Below are 14718 nucleotides of genomic sequence, written 5' to 3'. Positions count from 1 at the left end.
GCGCGCGAAAGTGAGTATTCGATTACACATTGAGTGAATGAATGAATGAATATGAGTGGCTAGTTAAAATTAATGGTTGTTTCATTCTAGTCTTCGATTGACTCTATCTAATTTAATGTGCAATCAAGTATTCAGTGTCGCCGCCAATGCCCATGGCGTGTGTGTCTCAGTGTGTCCATCACAACCTTTTAGGGGCTTGGGGATTTTCTAGTCAGATTAATTGCCCCCCTAAAAAACTTATTTGGTTGTCGAAGAGATTTGCATAATTACCATGGAGAGAGGGAGATGCCTCTAAATTGACAGCAGGATGCTTGCCTCGCACATGTAAAGATACTTATTAGTGAGTTTGTAGAAAGCTGCCCACAACAGACAAATTGATTCAACAGACAGCCAGGCGTCTGCTTCAAAACTTTTCTACACTCTTACAGAGAGAGTCCCCTGAATGTGGCATTCATTTGTTGTTAAAATACCCATAATGCGTATGTATCTCTTCAAGTAAACATATGTGAATCAAGTAATATATAGATCAACAAAAGAAATAGCTTCATAACTAATTTCTCTTGGCTTAAAAAGTATATTAATATAAATCAGGATATAATTATTAACCATTATTTATAGTCATATATATTTTATATATGCATATTATGTATATTTATATTATACAATTCACTTCAAGATGCCATCAATTTCAGCCAAAATTCTAGCAATATTAAAAATCTTTAAGAAAATCTAAAAATGCTGTTGGTAATTAGTATAAAAAGCATTAAATTTTTTATTTCATAATTCTAAGAAACGACAAACAAACAATTTAAAAATAATATAAAAGGTTCGAACCATGTTAGCTTAACTGGGCTCTCGCTTAGTTAGATATTTAAGTAATATGAACAATATTAATTAGAAACTTAATAAAATATTGTACCAGTAATAAATATATTAAATTCTATTTATAACTATTAAATATTCGAATTAATTTCTCTATACATAGCCCTAACTTATATTATCTCTAAGTGTATTTAAACTTCGTCATTCAGCAAAACTTTTTATTTCAATTTGTTTTTATTTTGTTTTTTTTTTTCACTCGATTCATTCGACTCAAACAAGTTGCCACACAATGAGACATTTGGGCATCAGGCAAATTTTTGTCAAAATATATTTTATTATTAATTATATAAATTAACTTGTTTTGTGCGTTGTTTTCCATTCTTACAAGCAGTCGGGCTGACGGGTCGGACACACAGACTTCAATTCCAATTAATTAAAATGCGACGCATGGCGAAAAAGGCGAAGACAGGCTGCGATGAGAATCTTACAACAACGATCATCGCACTCATCATCATTATGGATATTATTATTGTTATCATCATTATGATTATCAGTTAAATGCAATTAAGCGCAATTATGCATAAAGCGAGTACAGATACATGTCGCCCTGTCGGGCCCGATGCTAAATTATGACGGAAGTGGCGAGCTTACAATCAATGCCCGCGGCATTAGCTGCGATTATCTAATCGAATACTCAATTCACAATGCGCATATGAATATTGAATTGAATAAGTATTATTAATGTTAGCTGTGGCGCCTTAGATAACAATTTAAATCAATGCAACAGATGTTTTCATGCGCACTCAACTCACTCGATGATTGATGTTTGGCATAAGAAATGATTGTCAATCATGTGACTGAGGGCTGATATATTTGGTCAACTAAATTCTTAACAGACTTATTCAAACTGCTGATATAAAATGTGTGTAGAAGCAGCATAGCTAAAAATTGTTTCATAATTTCCCTTCTACTCTTTAGCTACCTCAAATCCAACTTGGAAAGAACAAGATATATTGACAAGAACGTGATAATATATTGATACCATATTAAGCTTGTGTAAAACAATATTGCATGGAAGATTCAGCTTCCATAATTTGCAGACATGAGCTTCTACAACTTTTAAGGCTGACACGCAGAACGAATGTTAATGGCTCTAATGTTTATTGAAGCTGACAAAATGGCTTCTGTGATCCCAGCGTAACCGTATATATCTATATAACTCTAAGATGTTATCACCCAATTTTAAATGTTAATGCTAAAATCAGATCTCTACAGCTTGATGTCAATAAATACCCAATCAACGTCACACATTTCTAGCTACAGATAGCCGTCACATCTACACTTAACTTAATGACTAATTAGTTAAGCATTAAAAAGAGAATTCAAGTTCTTTCAATGCTTTTAAAGATTAGCTCAATGAATTTTACCTAGAAATATAGGTATAGGCTCTTTACTATATATAGGCTCTTTACTACTCAGCCAAACTTGTAGAGAATGATATAAACTGATTGTTTGGCTTAATTTCATTTGATTATGTTTCATTTTTACCAATATATCCGATCATACATAAAATAGTTGGCAGTTCATGTTTAATATAATCATATTCTTATCTGCGCTTTTAGTTTCTTAGATAATTTGCTGGTTCATTTCAGGTTCGCAGAATATTTATGCGCTAATCTGAAACATATACATATGTATTAACCATTTAAGGAATCCATAAAAACTTCAGAAAACTAGTTTAATTTATCGTTTAACTATTGCAAAATTATTATTATTAAAACGTTCTTAATGAGCTTTTCAGTTAGTTAAATCATTGGCACAAGTACGTCCAACTGATTGTCACTATATCAATCACAAGCATTGGCCCCAATAGGTTTTGTGAATTGCAATTAGCATATTGTCGCCACTAAGTTTTATCTAATGAATTGACACTAATATGTCGAATATGTTTGCCATAAAAATCAAATCAAATGAAAAACTTGCTGCTACCCATGTGGATTAATCATTCGATGCTAACATAAAAAACAGTTAACAAACAATACGATTGACGCCCACAAATTAGAGAACGACAGGCGGCGAGTCAAACATCTCATATGCATAAACCCATAGATCTCTGTAGAGCGCTATAGATCTTTTATAGGTATATAAATTGAAACGTGCTCGTTTTATGGTCTAAACAGGCATCGGCAAATAAATAAAAAATTAAAAGGAATATAAAGAAAAAGCCAGAGCTCGTGGCAAACAAAGAGCGTTCAATGGACTTATCCCATAATATCTGGATCGTATAAAAACAATTTGTATAATTTTAAGCCACACTCTAACCGAATTCGTATGCCCTGTGTTAGCCATAAGAGGTGAGCCGGCAACTAAAACAGAAGTTTGAGCTGCAAGCCGAGGCTTGGCTAATTCTCGGGTTCCCGGTCATTCCCTCAAATTAATATTTATGTTTATTTATTAACATTGTTTTTTATAAACTTGTTCTTAGTCGTTTGGTTTCAAACGTGTTAGAAAGGCTTGGTCCGCAGAACGAAATGGCAAGAGAAATAGAAATAGTATAAGTACACTAAAAAAAATGTTGATAGTTTTTAAATTATAGTTATTAATAGTTGGATAGATACATATTAAAAATATGTTAATTTGGAGACAAACAAGTACACATAAAAAATACTGATGACTGAACGGAATTGAGCTAATATTTATATATAGTTAGTTATAGTTATAGTTAGCACTGAAATATACAACTTTTCTTTATTATTTTTAAGTAAAAATTTGTTTTTATACTTTATGAATTTACTGAATACCTTTCAGTAGAATATAAATCCTGTTAACTTTTTCTTGGATTCTTAACCTAGATTTAATTCAATGAACCTAGTTTTTCTCTACCAAACTTAATGTTTCTTTCTTTGTTATATTTTAAGAAATTTATTCGAATTTATATTAATTTTACTTCATTAAAAAGTTTATAAAATATGTAAAACGTTCAGTCATTCTATATTTGACCAATCTGATTTAAAGTTTAGTTACGTTAAAAACTAAAGAAAAATTAAACAATCAATAGATTCTCAAAAATAAACTTCTATAACATATCTTAAAAATCATGCTAAGTGCACAGCTGACATGCATGACACACATCTTTCTCTGAGTGTATATAGATACAAATATATTTATATCTAGTATATTTAGAAGTTAAGTTAACTAACTTAGCACACACGCTAAGCTTGGTTGACTGATTCGCAGATATACACGACTCTGGCTCGGAGTCTGTCTGTCTGGTTGGGGCTATTCATTCGGACAGAAACGTTCAATAAAGACGGCCACGCGAATTGGCCAGACTCTCATTGGAAAGCGTTAGGTTCAGGCGATAGCTATTATCAACGGTCCACAAATCAATGTGATTTAGCATCGGCACCTGCCTTAATATTCATTTTCAATTTGTCGGTCTCGCGATTTCAGTTCTTTTTATTAATATATATACATAAAATTAGAATTAGAATTTTAATTTAGGCGCGTTTTTGTTTGATCTTGTGCAAAATGTCAGCATTTGTAACGTCAGCTGCCTGCGTGGCTCTAATTCAGTTGTTCCTGCTACATTTGGTGGCAGGCAAACAGTTTACCTGGTGTGATCGAGATCTGTGTGGTCCGGGCGTCAAACATATAGCCTGTCGCAACAATGGCGTAAGAGCAATTGAATCATTTGATAGAAATACGAATTCTTCAACTGTGTTTTGTTTGCTTGCAGCACTTCCACAGACGCTGCCAGCCGGACGCCTTCGAAGTGGACATCTCTCGGCATAAGCAGTACTTTGTACACAGCCATAACAAGCGTCGCAACTTCGTGGCACTGGGAAAGCTGCCGGGCTATTATCCTGCAGCGCGCATGACCACCATGGTGAGATTAGCTGAGAGATCTTTGAGCAGATTTTAGTTCCATATTGATGACTTCTGCGTGGTCAACTTAGGTCTGGGATGATGAGCTGCAGTATTTGTCTTCGTTGAATGTGCGCACCTGTGTATTGGATCACGATGATTGCCACAACACGTACAGATTTGCCAATTCAGGACAGAATCTATGTGCCATTTGGCGGGATCGCAACCCAAATGTGAATGTGACCAGCCTAATTGAGGAGTCGATGGGACTGTGGTTCAACGAATACGATTTGATCGACAGCAGCTACATCGACAAATTTCGTGTCACACAATATTTGTAAGTATATCGAACTCTCTGAATATTATATATTATATAACCCTCTATAACCCTCCTACAGTGAGGACTATGGCCACTTTGCGGAAATGATGGTGGATCGTAACTCGCGTGTTGGCTGCTCAATATTGCGTTTCACACGACCCGATTATCCCTATGTGTACATCTATAATGTCGTTTGTAATTATGCGTCCATCTACGCTTTGGATGCGCCCGTCTATGTAGTTGGGCGATCCACGTCCCGCTGCCAAACGGGCAGTAATCCATTCTATCCGGGTCTCTGCTCAGTAAGGGAACAATATGATCCTAACTACTGAGCGATCGGTGTAGTACCTTAGATATATAATGCTCAGGTATAGAACTGCCAAGATCTTAGTAAACATCGTCTGTATTGTATTTTTACATAAGATTGTAGTTAATGATAGTTGTAGTCTTTGTTTACCAATAAATAACACATACACAAATATTAAGCCACTATTTATTGACATAATAACACCCACTCGACAGCTTTTAGACGGACCAACATCAGCGTCTGTCATTGTATAATAATAATACTTTTAATTAGTTAATGATTTGTTGTAAAACAGCGAGCTAGCTAGTTAAACAGACAAAACTGTCGGTGAGTATTTAAATTTTGTTTTAACGAACTTAGCCAAATAATGCCAAAATTAATGAATGACAGCTGCGAGAAACAAGCTCATCAAGACGTGACCGACAACAATATGCCCTAACCAGGCAAAATCTGCCTAAATCCGATGAGAAAAAATCCAGGTTTAGGACATGACAAATCATAAATCAATCATAGCCGACTATAATATGTCCTCACCAGATCTAGGGTCAATAATACCGAATGTTAATATATTTTAATCGTGCTTGCTGAAAAAATATTAAAAATAGTCTGACCCTAAGGTAACACAAAAGCAAGATAGCCTGACTACAAAATGCTTAAGTAAAAGAAATATATATGGTAATATGCTCTATAATAGACGTATAAAAGTAACAGAATAAGCGAATAAAATATGTTATAAGATCTTAAGGTTCTGTTTTAGTAGTTTAGATATTTGGAAAGATCATTATCGCTCTCTTCATTGACGGCAGCTTGCTTTTTATAGTTTTAGTAGCCAAGCACAGATATTTGCATGTTTATGCATTTGTTTGCCTATATATGTATTTAACAAGTAGCCAGATATACCCCTGTCATTTGGAAGTAGCGGGCATTCAACAAAAGATTCGGTCCAGGTTAGACAGGTTAACATTTGATAGCAACACAGCACTTTCGTTTGTTGTTCCCAGACCAACAATGTGCCGAAAGCACATAAAGCTTTTGTTTGAATATGCAAATATCATTCTTATTCGCTTTTATGATTTTATCCGGCCAGCAAAACAGCTGCTGATCTGTGATGTTCGACGAAGAAGGCAGCAAAACAGCAAACCTGTATTGGGCAAGTCAAGCGATTCCAGCCTGTTGGATGCCGACACCACACTCTACCTACAGACGGCGTTAAATGTCACTGAACCAAGTGACAGGCAACACCCACATTGGCGCAACTCTCGTAGATGTCCGATCCTAAATGAACTTCATTCAACTTTGTTTGAATCAAATTAATGGGTTAATTTTCTCGGAAGACAAATATGAGTTGAATGTACTCGTACTATACTAAAGTTTTAACCTCAGTTACATGCTTTAAACGTAATGTTGAACTTGAATCTGATCTTAGTTTTATGTAGCAATAGTCAAGGGGCTTTTAATCCAGACTTACCCCAAATGTCCATCAGTTTGTATTTGGCCAACGCGCTGTTCGGACGCTTTCTTTACTAATTACTTAGCATAGCAAAACGATTTAGCACTATTACAATACACAATTAAACAAATTTTAATTGAACTTTATCAGTTTTAATTAAATCAAACACAAAAAACACTTGTCGCTTGCATTTGTCGATCCATTTTCTAGCTATCGATAACTATGTAAAGCGCTAGAAATCCTTCGTTAAGTTTAATGCTGATTGATTTGCCAATTGGACTATCGACATCCTATTTGTGCGATAAGTCTGAGCTCTAAGGAAACGCATATGTATATGTGTATCTTTCGTTAACGGCGCTGCCAACACTCCTAAGAGTCGAACAATTAACTCCTTGTTCAATGTAGTGCATTGAAAAACAAATTATTCAACTGAGTTATTAATTGTATATTAATAAATATAAAGGATATGGCTACAAAATCACGAACAACCATAAATAAATCAATTGTCAAGTTGATTGCAAGTTCAGGCTGTGGTTAGCTTAATCACTTGTGACGTCACTTCATACACTTAAACCGTTAATGCGTTTTCAATCAATTGAAACAAAGAGTGCGCGACCTGCCTTAAGCGACATATCGGATTATGTGATATGGATACTCAAAATCTCCAAAAATAAAATTCGATTTCGGATCGTTTTCATATAAATATATCGCAGGCGGCTGACAAAATTTGCATTTTCAATACGCTTACTGCAACAGACAGAACATGACTCGCAGGATTCATTTTGCATGCAGCTGCCTGCCGCCGCTGCTGCTGGTGCTGCTGCTTAACTTTAAAGCTGAGCTTGTGGCCAGCGAGCATTCATGGTGCGATCCTCAATTGTGTAATACGGGCAGCACTCACGTGGCCTGCAACAATACAGGCGTAAGTTGTTAACCTGGCTCAGCTGAGGAATCAGCATTGATTGTGTTTATTCTGTGCAGGAATTCAACGAGAATTGCGCTGAGGATGCAGTTATGATCAACTTGCAGCCACATCGTGACTTTATTCTGGCCGAGCACAACAAACGTCGTAACTTTATAGCCGCAGGGCATTTACCTGGTTATTATCCCGCCGCGCGCATGGCCACAATGATCTGGGACGAGGAACTGGAATACTTGGCCACCTTGAACTTGAAGACATGCGATCTGGAGCACGACGAGTGCAATAACTCGTATCGCTTCCGCAATGTCGGCCAGAATCTGTGTGGCGTGGATCGACCGCGCAACAGACCATTGAATGTCCGTGGCATTGTGGAGAACTCGATGGGCCTTTGGTTCGGCGAGTATCCACTTATCGACAGCAGCTACATAACCCAGTTCCGTGTGGCCAGGCATCTGTAAGTTAAACTGTGACACTTCTAAAATAGTTCAAATGGCTAAAGTCATCCTTTTGCAGTGATAAATATGGACACTTTGCGGAAACAGTGGTGGATCGCAATACGCACGTTGGCTGTGCTATGATGAGGTTTACCAATCCTCAATATCCCTTCCTCTATATCTACAACATGGCCTGCAACTATGCCAGCACCTATGCGGTTGGTGTGCACGTGTATAAGGTGGGCGAACCTGCCTCCGAATGCTTAACGGGTGCGAATCCCAAGTATCCCGCTCTGTGCTCCCTGAAGGAACAATATAATCCCAATTATAATGATTATTGATTAAACTGATTACCAAAGATATGACAAACAAAACGTTGATTTGTTGCACTTTCTTCCGGCTGCGTTCACTTCAAGCTTTTTTGTTAGCTCATTCGTCCAGCTTTTTATTTGCTTGTTCATGTTTCCGTCCAAAATAAAGCTGTTGATTCGGCTTAACGCTAATAAGTATTATTTTTGAAAACATCATTAAGACCGCACGCGACAAAAGTTGTGAAAAGTTCACAGTTGCACAGTGGGGCAAAACGGTGTTAAAATCGATCGAGAAAGGCTCGCTTTGAATCTAAAGTCAACGAGGTGTAATTTATAGGGCTTGAAATCGATTTTTATGATGTTTATTCACTGCCCCAAATTAAATGTTGACAGTCGTTTCATTGATTTATTAATTAAGCTTATATAAACAACTCATTGGAGATTATATAATAAAATATAATATATAGAGGGGTTTTTAATATCCAGTATTTCTACCTTGAATGAAGAACAATACATTGGTTTTCATCTGATCATATATAATTATATGATTTCTAATATATACGATATTAAATCGCAGTGTTAATCTTAATATTGCTCTAATTGAATACTGATATACATGTGATTGACCCAAACGCGTGGAGCTCATAACAAAACCGCAAAAAAAAACAAATTATAATTTGTAAATATTGTCTCAGGTGTCCCTTATTAATTAGTACAGACTACCCAAGCAACAGTTAGAAAGTGGAAAAATGACTCATACCCGTTTACTGTCGAGTTTCTCACTCAGCCAAAAGCAAGTGGGGTCAGCTGGCAGCTAGTTGAACCGCAAGTCAGGTTCAATCTCCGTTTAAGTTGAGGTAGAAGGCAGAAGATGCTACACAGTATTTCAGAATCTGGTAAATGCCAATGAGAGAATCGTTCTGCTCTGATTGATACATTTCCAGTCAAATCAACCTTCAACGTATACAAATTCCGCCAAAACGACAATACGTCCTGCCACCCATCCACTTTGAATGCATTATCTACTTGATGAAATGCCTATGCACATAAACATAAGGCACTCAGGGAGCAGCGCCGGGCAGCTGAGGAAAGGGTAAGGAGTTACTTGAGCTGGGCTCGTAGATGTCGACATTTCTCACTCAATTCTGGCCAATTTACGAGGCATTGTTGAGCCTGTGGCTGGTTAAACTAAACACAACTGGATCAGCGTCCATAAAACTTGCGGCCACATGTGTGGGATTTGGATTGTGAGGCGCAGGCCACACAGCTGACAGGGGATCACAGCCCACACGTTGCATGCCAGACGCAGCGTCTGGCTAGGCAGCCAGGCAGCTAGGCGGGCTGCAGCTGGGTCTGGAACAATGCGTGTGTAAACGTGTAGCTATATCTCTGACTTTTATCGTGTTTTATCTGCAACGATGCATCATAAACGAGTCCACACACACACACACAAACAAAGACACACATGCATACACTCGCCCACATGACTAGAACTTCGGTGGCAGGCCAAAGCAATTCCAGTTCTATTGGCATCAAAGCCACAGCTCAGAATGCAAAACACAATTAATCCACAGTCAACCATCGATGGCTCACACATAAATATTGTAGAATATAATATATATATATTCATATTAAAGAATTAATATAAAATATATTTCATTAACAAAACATAAATGTTTTTGCGTCAAAGTGTTTTAATTAACATGAATTTAATTGCTCTTAATTTATGCTTTTGTTATCTTATTTCACAATATATATATCTACAAATATATGCATATATATGCATATATATGAGATACGATATTTACTGAGACTGGGACTGGTGTCAACCTAGTCGCAAGTTTCCTTTAAGTAATACACCATGCGAAATCTCCAGCCGAGACTTGGGAATTACTCTGAAGCACTCGACTTCTGAGCTGCTTCGGTGTTTTGTATATAGTTTTACTTTACATGTATAGGTACAATTCTTATAAACTGCCATGAATTAACGCTTCATCCCAAATCCTAAGCTTCTTTATGCTGTCTTATAAACTGAACTCTTTAAGAACTCTTCAAAATGCACTTTAAGCACGCTGAAAGCTTGTACAACTTCAACTGTTTTTCAGTTCACAGAAATTAACATTTCTTCACACATATTTTACAACGCCTCCACGAGTTAAGCTTGCTGGGTGTTACCACCAAATGCCCAAATCACTGAACAGCTCCTCGGTGGTTGGCAGCTCAAAATCCTCGTTGACCCACTCGGAGCGTTTGCCTTTCTTTTGCTCCTTTTCGTCACCTTCGGCGCCGGCTGCTGGGCCATAGTCCTTGCGATAGCCCATGTCCCGCAAATCCTCCTCATCGTATTCCTCCTCATCCTCCACAGCTTCCAAGGAGCTGCTCAAATTGGGCTTGCCAGCACGCGGCACAGGCGCCTTTTTGTCACCCAACATACGCTGCATGTTCCCAATCTCATTCAGCTGCGGCACGGGCTGCACCTGCTCAACTGTTTGCTCCGTAGCTGGCGTCTGCTTCGCCGCCTGCTCATCCGTTGAGGACGAGGCTAGGCGCACGATGCGGTCGAACAGCGTCGCAAAATGACGTCTAAAGCGGCTGTAGTCAAAGCTGTCCCTGTTGCTAGTGTTGCCATCCAGCAGGCCATGGGTTGATGTCGACTTGGAGCGCATCAGCGGTCCAAAATGATGCAGCATATCAATACCAGGCGCCATTGATTCCTCCCAGCTCTATGTGCGAACACCCATATGTAATTGTATTTTTATTTTTAGACATGCGTCATGCTCACTACCCACCAGTTCGGTCCAATCCTCAACAGGCACGCTCAGCACTGAGTTGACAACATTCACCACACGCTCCTCCAGGTTCAATGCATGAATTATCCATTTGGCTAAAGCTACGGCGCAGTTGAGGTCGCTGCGCTGCCTGGACACGAGCCGAACAAACAACAATAAACAAGAAATTGGTCAATAAGTACACATACGCTTAGATACAGTGGCTAAAAAAATGAAAAACTTATTGGAAAAATCTCCTATAACAATTTAATTGTACAAAATAGATATTCCTACTATATCAAAAAATCAGATCAATTTATATCAAATCAAGTTGGCTTCAGATCTCTAAAAGCTTAAATATCTCTGTATAAAGTTTCATAAGCCAAGCTTTACTAGCTCCAAGTTAGTTCAATCAATATTGAGTAAATATATCTCACCCACTGTAGCCAGTGAGTGGGTGACTAATTACAGTTGGCCGCATAGATATTTACCTGTGCTCATCCCGCCGTATTTCAACCAATTTGTCCCCCTCCAGTATCAGGTGGTCGTAGTTCGCCTCGATTTGCATGGTGAGAGCCTCTTTGGGTTCGCTCTCCGTTTGTTCTTGTAGCTGGCGTTGTAGTGTTTTGAACTGTTGCCATAGCTCGTCCAATTGTTCCTGCAAAGCCATAACAATAAGCACCTCCAATTACCCTTCTCCTCTCTCGCTCTCGCCCCATCTCACCCACCGTTTGCTTGCGTATGTTCTGCTGTGTCTCGTGGTGCACGTCGGCGCGATGTAGAATGGGTTGGGTGGGTATAAAGGGGGCGGCCATGATGCGTTCCACACAGCGATTGAGTACGCCGCGCTTGGGCTTCTTCTTGTGCATCTTAAGCAGGCTGGCATCATTATCCAGTTGCATAGTGGTGTCCACAATGCGCTCCAGGATCATGGCAAATGTTTCCACACAATCCGATTGTATTCTATGGCAAAACGAACTACAGTGAGGCAAAGCTAAGTGAGTTGTTAAGCGTACCTAACGCGGTTGGAGTTCTTGGCTGCCACCACGGTGATAACCTCTGTTATTTTGTCCAAGCCAGGGCAGAGCAGCTGCAAGCCCAGTGCCTGCGCCTCGCTATCCACCTCCAGAAACTCGCTGAAGAAGGTCACCAGCTTGGGCGGCACATGTTTGCTGGTGATGGTGTAGGTCAGCTTAATGCCCGCCGCCTTCTGTGGCTGGCAGCTGCGATAGAACATGGACAGGGGTAGACAAGCGCTCTGCTGCAGCACACGTGGTATGCCCTGTGGGGGAGCAGGCGGAGATTGGTGAAGCAGCACTTACTCTAATAGAAATACTTACCCTTGGACTAACGAATGATGCAAAGACCTCGACCCGTGTACTGTGTATGTGCAACAGTTCAGCCATGTAGAAGTCTAGAGGCAGCTCTCGGGTGGTGCCCGCTGGCACATCCACCAGGCTGAGCGTCTCCTGGCTGCAGCGCACGCCACTGGGCGCTTTGATAACCACTTGGAGTTCCGCCAATTCGGCCTTGACTTTCACCTTAAGCAAGCCCTTGGCTGAAGGCAGCTCCTTGACGGCCACATCGGCCGGCACATCCAGCAGCAGCGTGTCCAGATCGTCAAACACTTCGCGCTGTATGCTGAAGCTGAGACGCACCTGATCGGCGGCCTGCTGATTGAGCGCATCCATGTCACGTATATCCACTGACTCCTTGATCTCATCCTCCAACTGCTGCAGCTGCTTGTGTGCCTCGGCAAAACTCAACTCCTCAATGTTGAGCGGCAGCACCTGAAACTGATACGGCTGAGCGCCCAAATAGCCCACAGTCAGCTGCCCCGTGGCAGTCAGAGTAACAATGCTGCCCGCCAGGCTCTGGACATTGGAACGCTGAATGGCCACTGGAGCCGGCTGCTGCCACTGGGCGGCCCAAATGATGTTGGCCTCCTCATAGATGTGCAGCTTGGCAGCATCCGAGACAATGGCCGTTATCAGACGTGCGCCGGGCTCTATAGAAAATAAATCTCTATGAAAGCTAATCCTAGCTATATGCTACATACTTCAGCTCTTACCCCAATAGTAGCCGACGACAAAGCTGTAGAAGCACTTGGGTGCATAGTCCAGCTTCAATATAAAATTAAATTTCCCATTGTCGTCCAAGCAGATGAAATTGCGTTCACCCAGTATCATGATATAGGAGCAGCTTCTGCGGATTGTCAACTGTGAATCGAATGCAGTTTTTAGCCAAGCTCACTCACTCCTTTAGCTGAACTATGTGCATGTCTAGTATGCCCTCGCCGATGCACTGCGACCAGATGGGCTGATAGCTGCTCTTGGTGACCAGCGAATGCGACAGATCCTGATAGCTGTAGCACTGCAGATGCCAGGTGGCGCTCAAGCGAAAGAAGCTATCGGTGCGCTCGCAGTAGACCACCGGAGCGGGCAGACTGCGTTGTCCGGGAAAGCGGCACTCGTACGAGATGCCATCCTGCTCATAGAAAGTGAGCGTGCCATCCAGATGCACCACACAGAAGAACTCACGTCCCTTCACCTGCCCAAAGTGACCCTGACACATCGAGAAGGCAACCCGCTGAAACTTGTGCTCCGCCAGCTGCTGCAGCTTCAGCTGCGTGCCATACTCGGCCAAGCCACTCAGCGACTGCACATTATAGATGACAAAGGCATTGGGCAGCAGCACGCCCAGCTGATTAACGTTCTCATTGCGCACATTACTGCGAATAAATAAGGTATTATTCCTCTAAAGGCCTTGCACTGCTGCAGCTCGACTACCCGCTAAATTTGCCTGCATACAAGCCTAGTATGGGCGCCACCAGCTGCGTCTCCAGCAGCAAGTCCGTGGCCTCAAATACATTGCTATGCGGATAGTAGATGCTCAGATTGCCGGACTGTGAGCCCACAATGATGTAGTCCTTCTCCTGCGCTTCCAGTCCGAAACGCGCACACAACAAACTGGCCACATCATAGTCGCCAAATGTGTCGCCACATTGCGCTGACCACCAGCTGCACACGTTGAACAGAGACATGCTCCAAACCGACTGCGAAGCGTTTTCAATATAGCTATGCGATGTGGGCTCTTGTTGTGCCACCTGACTGTTGTCATGGAAATGTAGCAGGTCACAATAAACTAAGCAACTTGCCACAAGGGTTGCACAATTGGGTAAGTTTTTTTTTCCTTAAATTCTTTTTTACTTCCCCGACGAAGCAGAAAATTAATTTTGCATCGAAATTCCAATTATTATATAGTTCATCTAGTAGCTAATCAAGATATTCAGGAATATGGAAATCCCGGAAGTTATGTAAAGGCTATACCCTTTTGTTATTAGCCCAATATCCAAGAATGATGTTTCAAGTTATTCAAATTATGTTTCATCCTGCCGCATGTCCCAAATGCCCAACAGATATGGCAAATGGAGCGCAAGTATTCCTTGTTTTATGGCCTGAAACAGACGGTTCCATATTCCTCAGCATAAACAGCCTTTGCTGTGATTACAATTAAAA

General features: G+C 40.4%; 3 protein-coding genes across 3 annotated transcripts; 2 read left to right on the top strand and 1 right to left on the bottom strand.

The window, feature by feature from the left end:
• Window positions 1-4326: 4326 nt before the first annotated feature.
• Window positions 4327-5994, top strand: LOC111593559 (venom allergen 5). Its single transcript, XM_023306415.2, has 5 exons — window positions 4327-4497; window positions 4562-4711; window positions 4782-5026; window positions 5088-5642; window positions 5706-5994. Exons 1-4 carry the CDS (start codon window positions 4354-4356, stop codon window positions 5338-5340), a joined length of 792 nt encoding a protein of 263 aa, XP_023162183.2. The 5' UTR covers window positions 4327-4353; the 3' UTR covers window positions 5341-5642; window positions 5706-5994.
• Window positions 5995-7461: 1467 nt separating this feature from the next.
• Window positions 7462-8485, top strand: LOC111593558 (venom allergen 5). Its single transcript, XM_023306414.1, has 3 exons — window positions 7462-7687; window positions 7747-8141; window positions 8201-8485. Exons 1-3 carry the CDS (start codon window positions 7529-7531, stop codon window positions 8460-8462), a joined length of 816 nt encoding a protein of 271 aa, XP_023162182.1. The 5' UTR covers window positions 7462-7528; the 3' UTR covers window positions 8463-8485.
• Window positions 8486-10156: 1671 nt separating this feature from the next.
• On the bottom strand, window positions 10157-14243 carry LOC111593568 (protein PTHB1). The gene is made up of 9 exons (XM_023306430.2): window positions 13990-14243; window positions 13458-13931; window positions 13272-13405; window positions 12541-13208; window positions 12217-12482; window positions 11929-12163; window positions 11692-11858; window positions 11222-11351; window positions 10157-11155 (listed from the first exon to the last, which is right to left on the bottom strand). The coding sequence occupies exons 1-9, from the start codon at window positions 14241-14243 to the stop codon at window positions 10604-10606; spliced, it is 2880 nt and encodes a 959-aa protein (XP_023162198.2). The 3' UTR covers window positions 10157-10603.
• Between the last annotated feature and the right edge of the window lie 475 nt (window positions 14244-14718).

Source organism: Drosophila hydei, unplaced genomic scaffold, assembly GCF_003285905.1.
Source record: "Drosophila hydei strain 15085-1641.00,03,60 unplaced genomic scaffold, DhydRS2 tig00008134-arrow-pilon, whole genome shotgun sequence".
Classification (NCBI taxonomy): Eukaryota; Metazoa; Arthropoda; class Insecta; order Diptera; family Drosophilidae; genus Drosophila; species Drosophila hydei.
The sequence above is the reverse complement of the archived record's forward strand: the minus strand, read 5'-3'. Positions and strand labels throughout refer to the sequence as shown.

Excerpts from the sequence above, each read along its gene's own strand:
- LOC111593558 (XM_023306414.1), top strand. The coding sequence starts at position 7,529 with ATGACTCGCAGGATTCATTTTGCATGCAGCTGCCTGCCGCCGCTGCTG. Across the intron at positions 7,688-7,746 it reads TGGCCTGCAACAATACAGGC|GAATTCAACGAGAATTGCGC; the intron begins GTAAGTTGTTAA and ends TATTCTGTGCAG. Across the intron at positions 8,142-8,200 it reads TTCCGTGTGGCCAGGCATCT|TGATAAATATGGACACTTTG; the intron begins GTAAGTTAAACT and ends ATCCTTTTGCAG.
- LOC111593568 (XM_023306430.2), bottom strand. The coding sequence starts at position 14,243 with ATGTCTCTGTTCAACGTGTGCAGCTGGTGGTCAGCGCAATGTGGCGAC. Across the intron at positions 13,209-13,271 it reads TGTCGTCGGCTACTATTGGG|AGCCCGGCGCACGTCTGATA; the intron begins GTAAGAGCTGAA and ends TATTTTCTATAG. Across the intron at positions 11,859-11,928 it reads AGAACATACGCAAGCAAACG|GAACAATTGGACGAGCTATG; the intron begins GTGGGTGAGATG and ends ATGGCTTTGCAG.
- LOC111593559 (XM_023306415.2), top strand. The coding sequence starts at position 4,354 with ATGTCAGCATTTGTAACGTCAGCTGCCTGCGTGGCTCTAATTCAGTTG. Across the intron at positions 4,498-4,561 it reads TAGCCTGTCGCAACAATGGC|CACTTCCACAGACGCTGCCA; the intron begins GTAAGAGCAATT and ends GTTTGCTTGCAG. Across the intron at positions 4,712-4,781 it reads CAGCGCGCATGACCACCATG|GTCTGGGATGATGAGCTGCA; the intron begins GTGAGATTAGCT and ends TGGTCAACTTAG.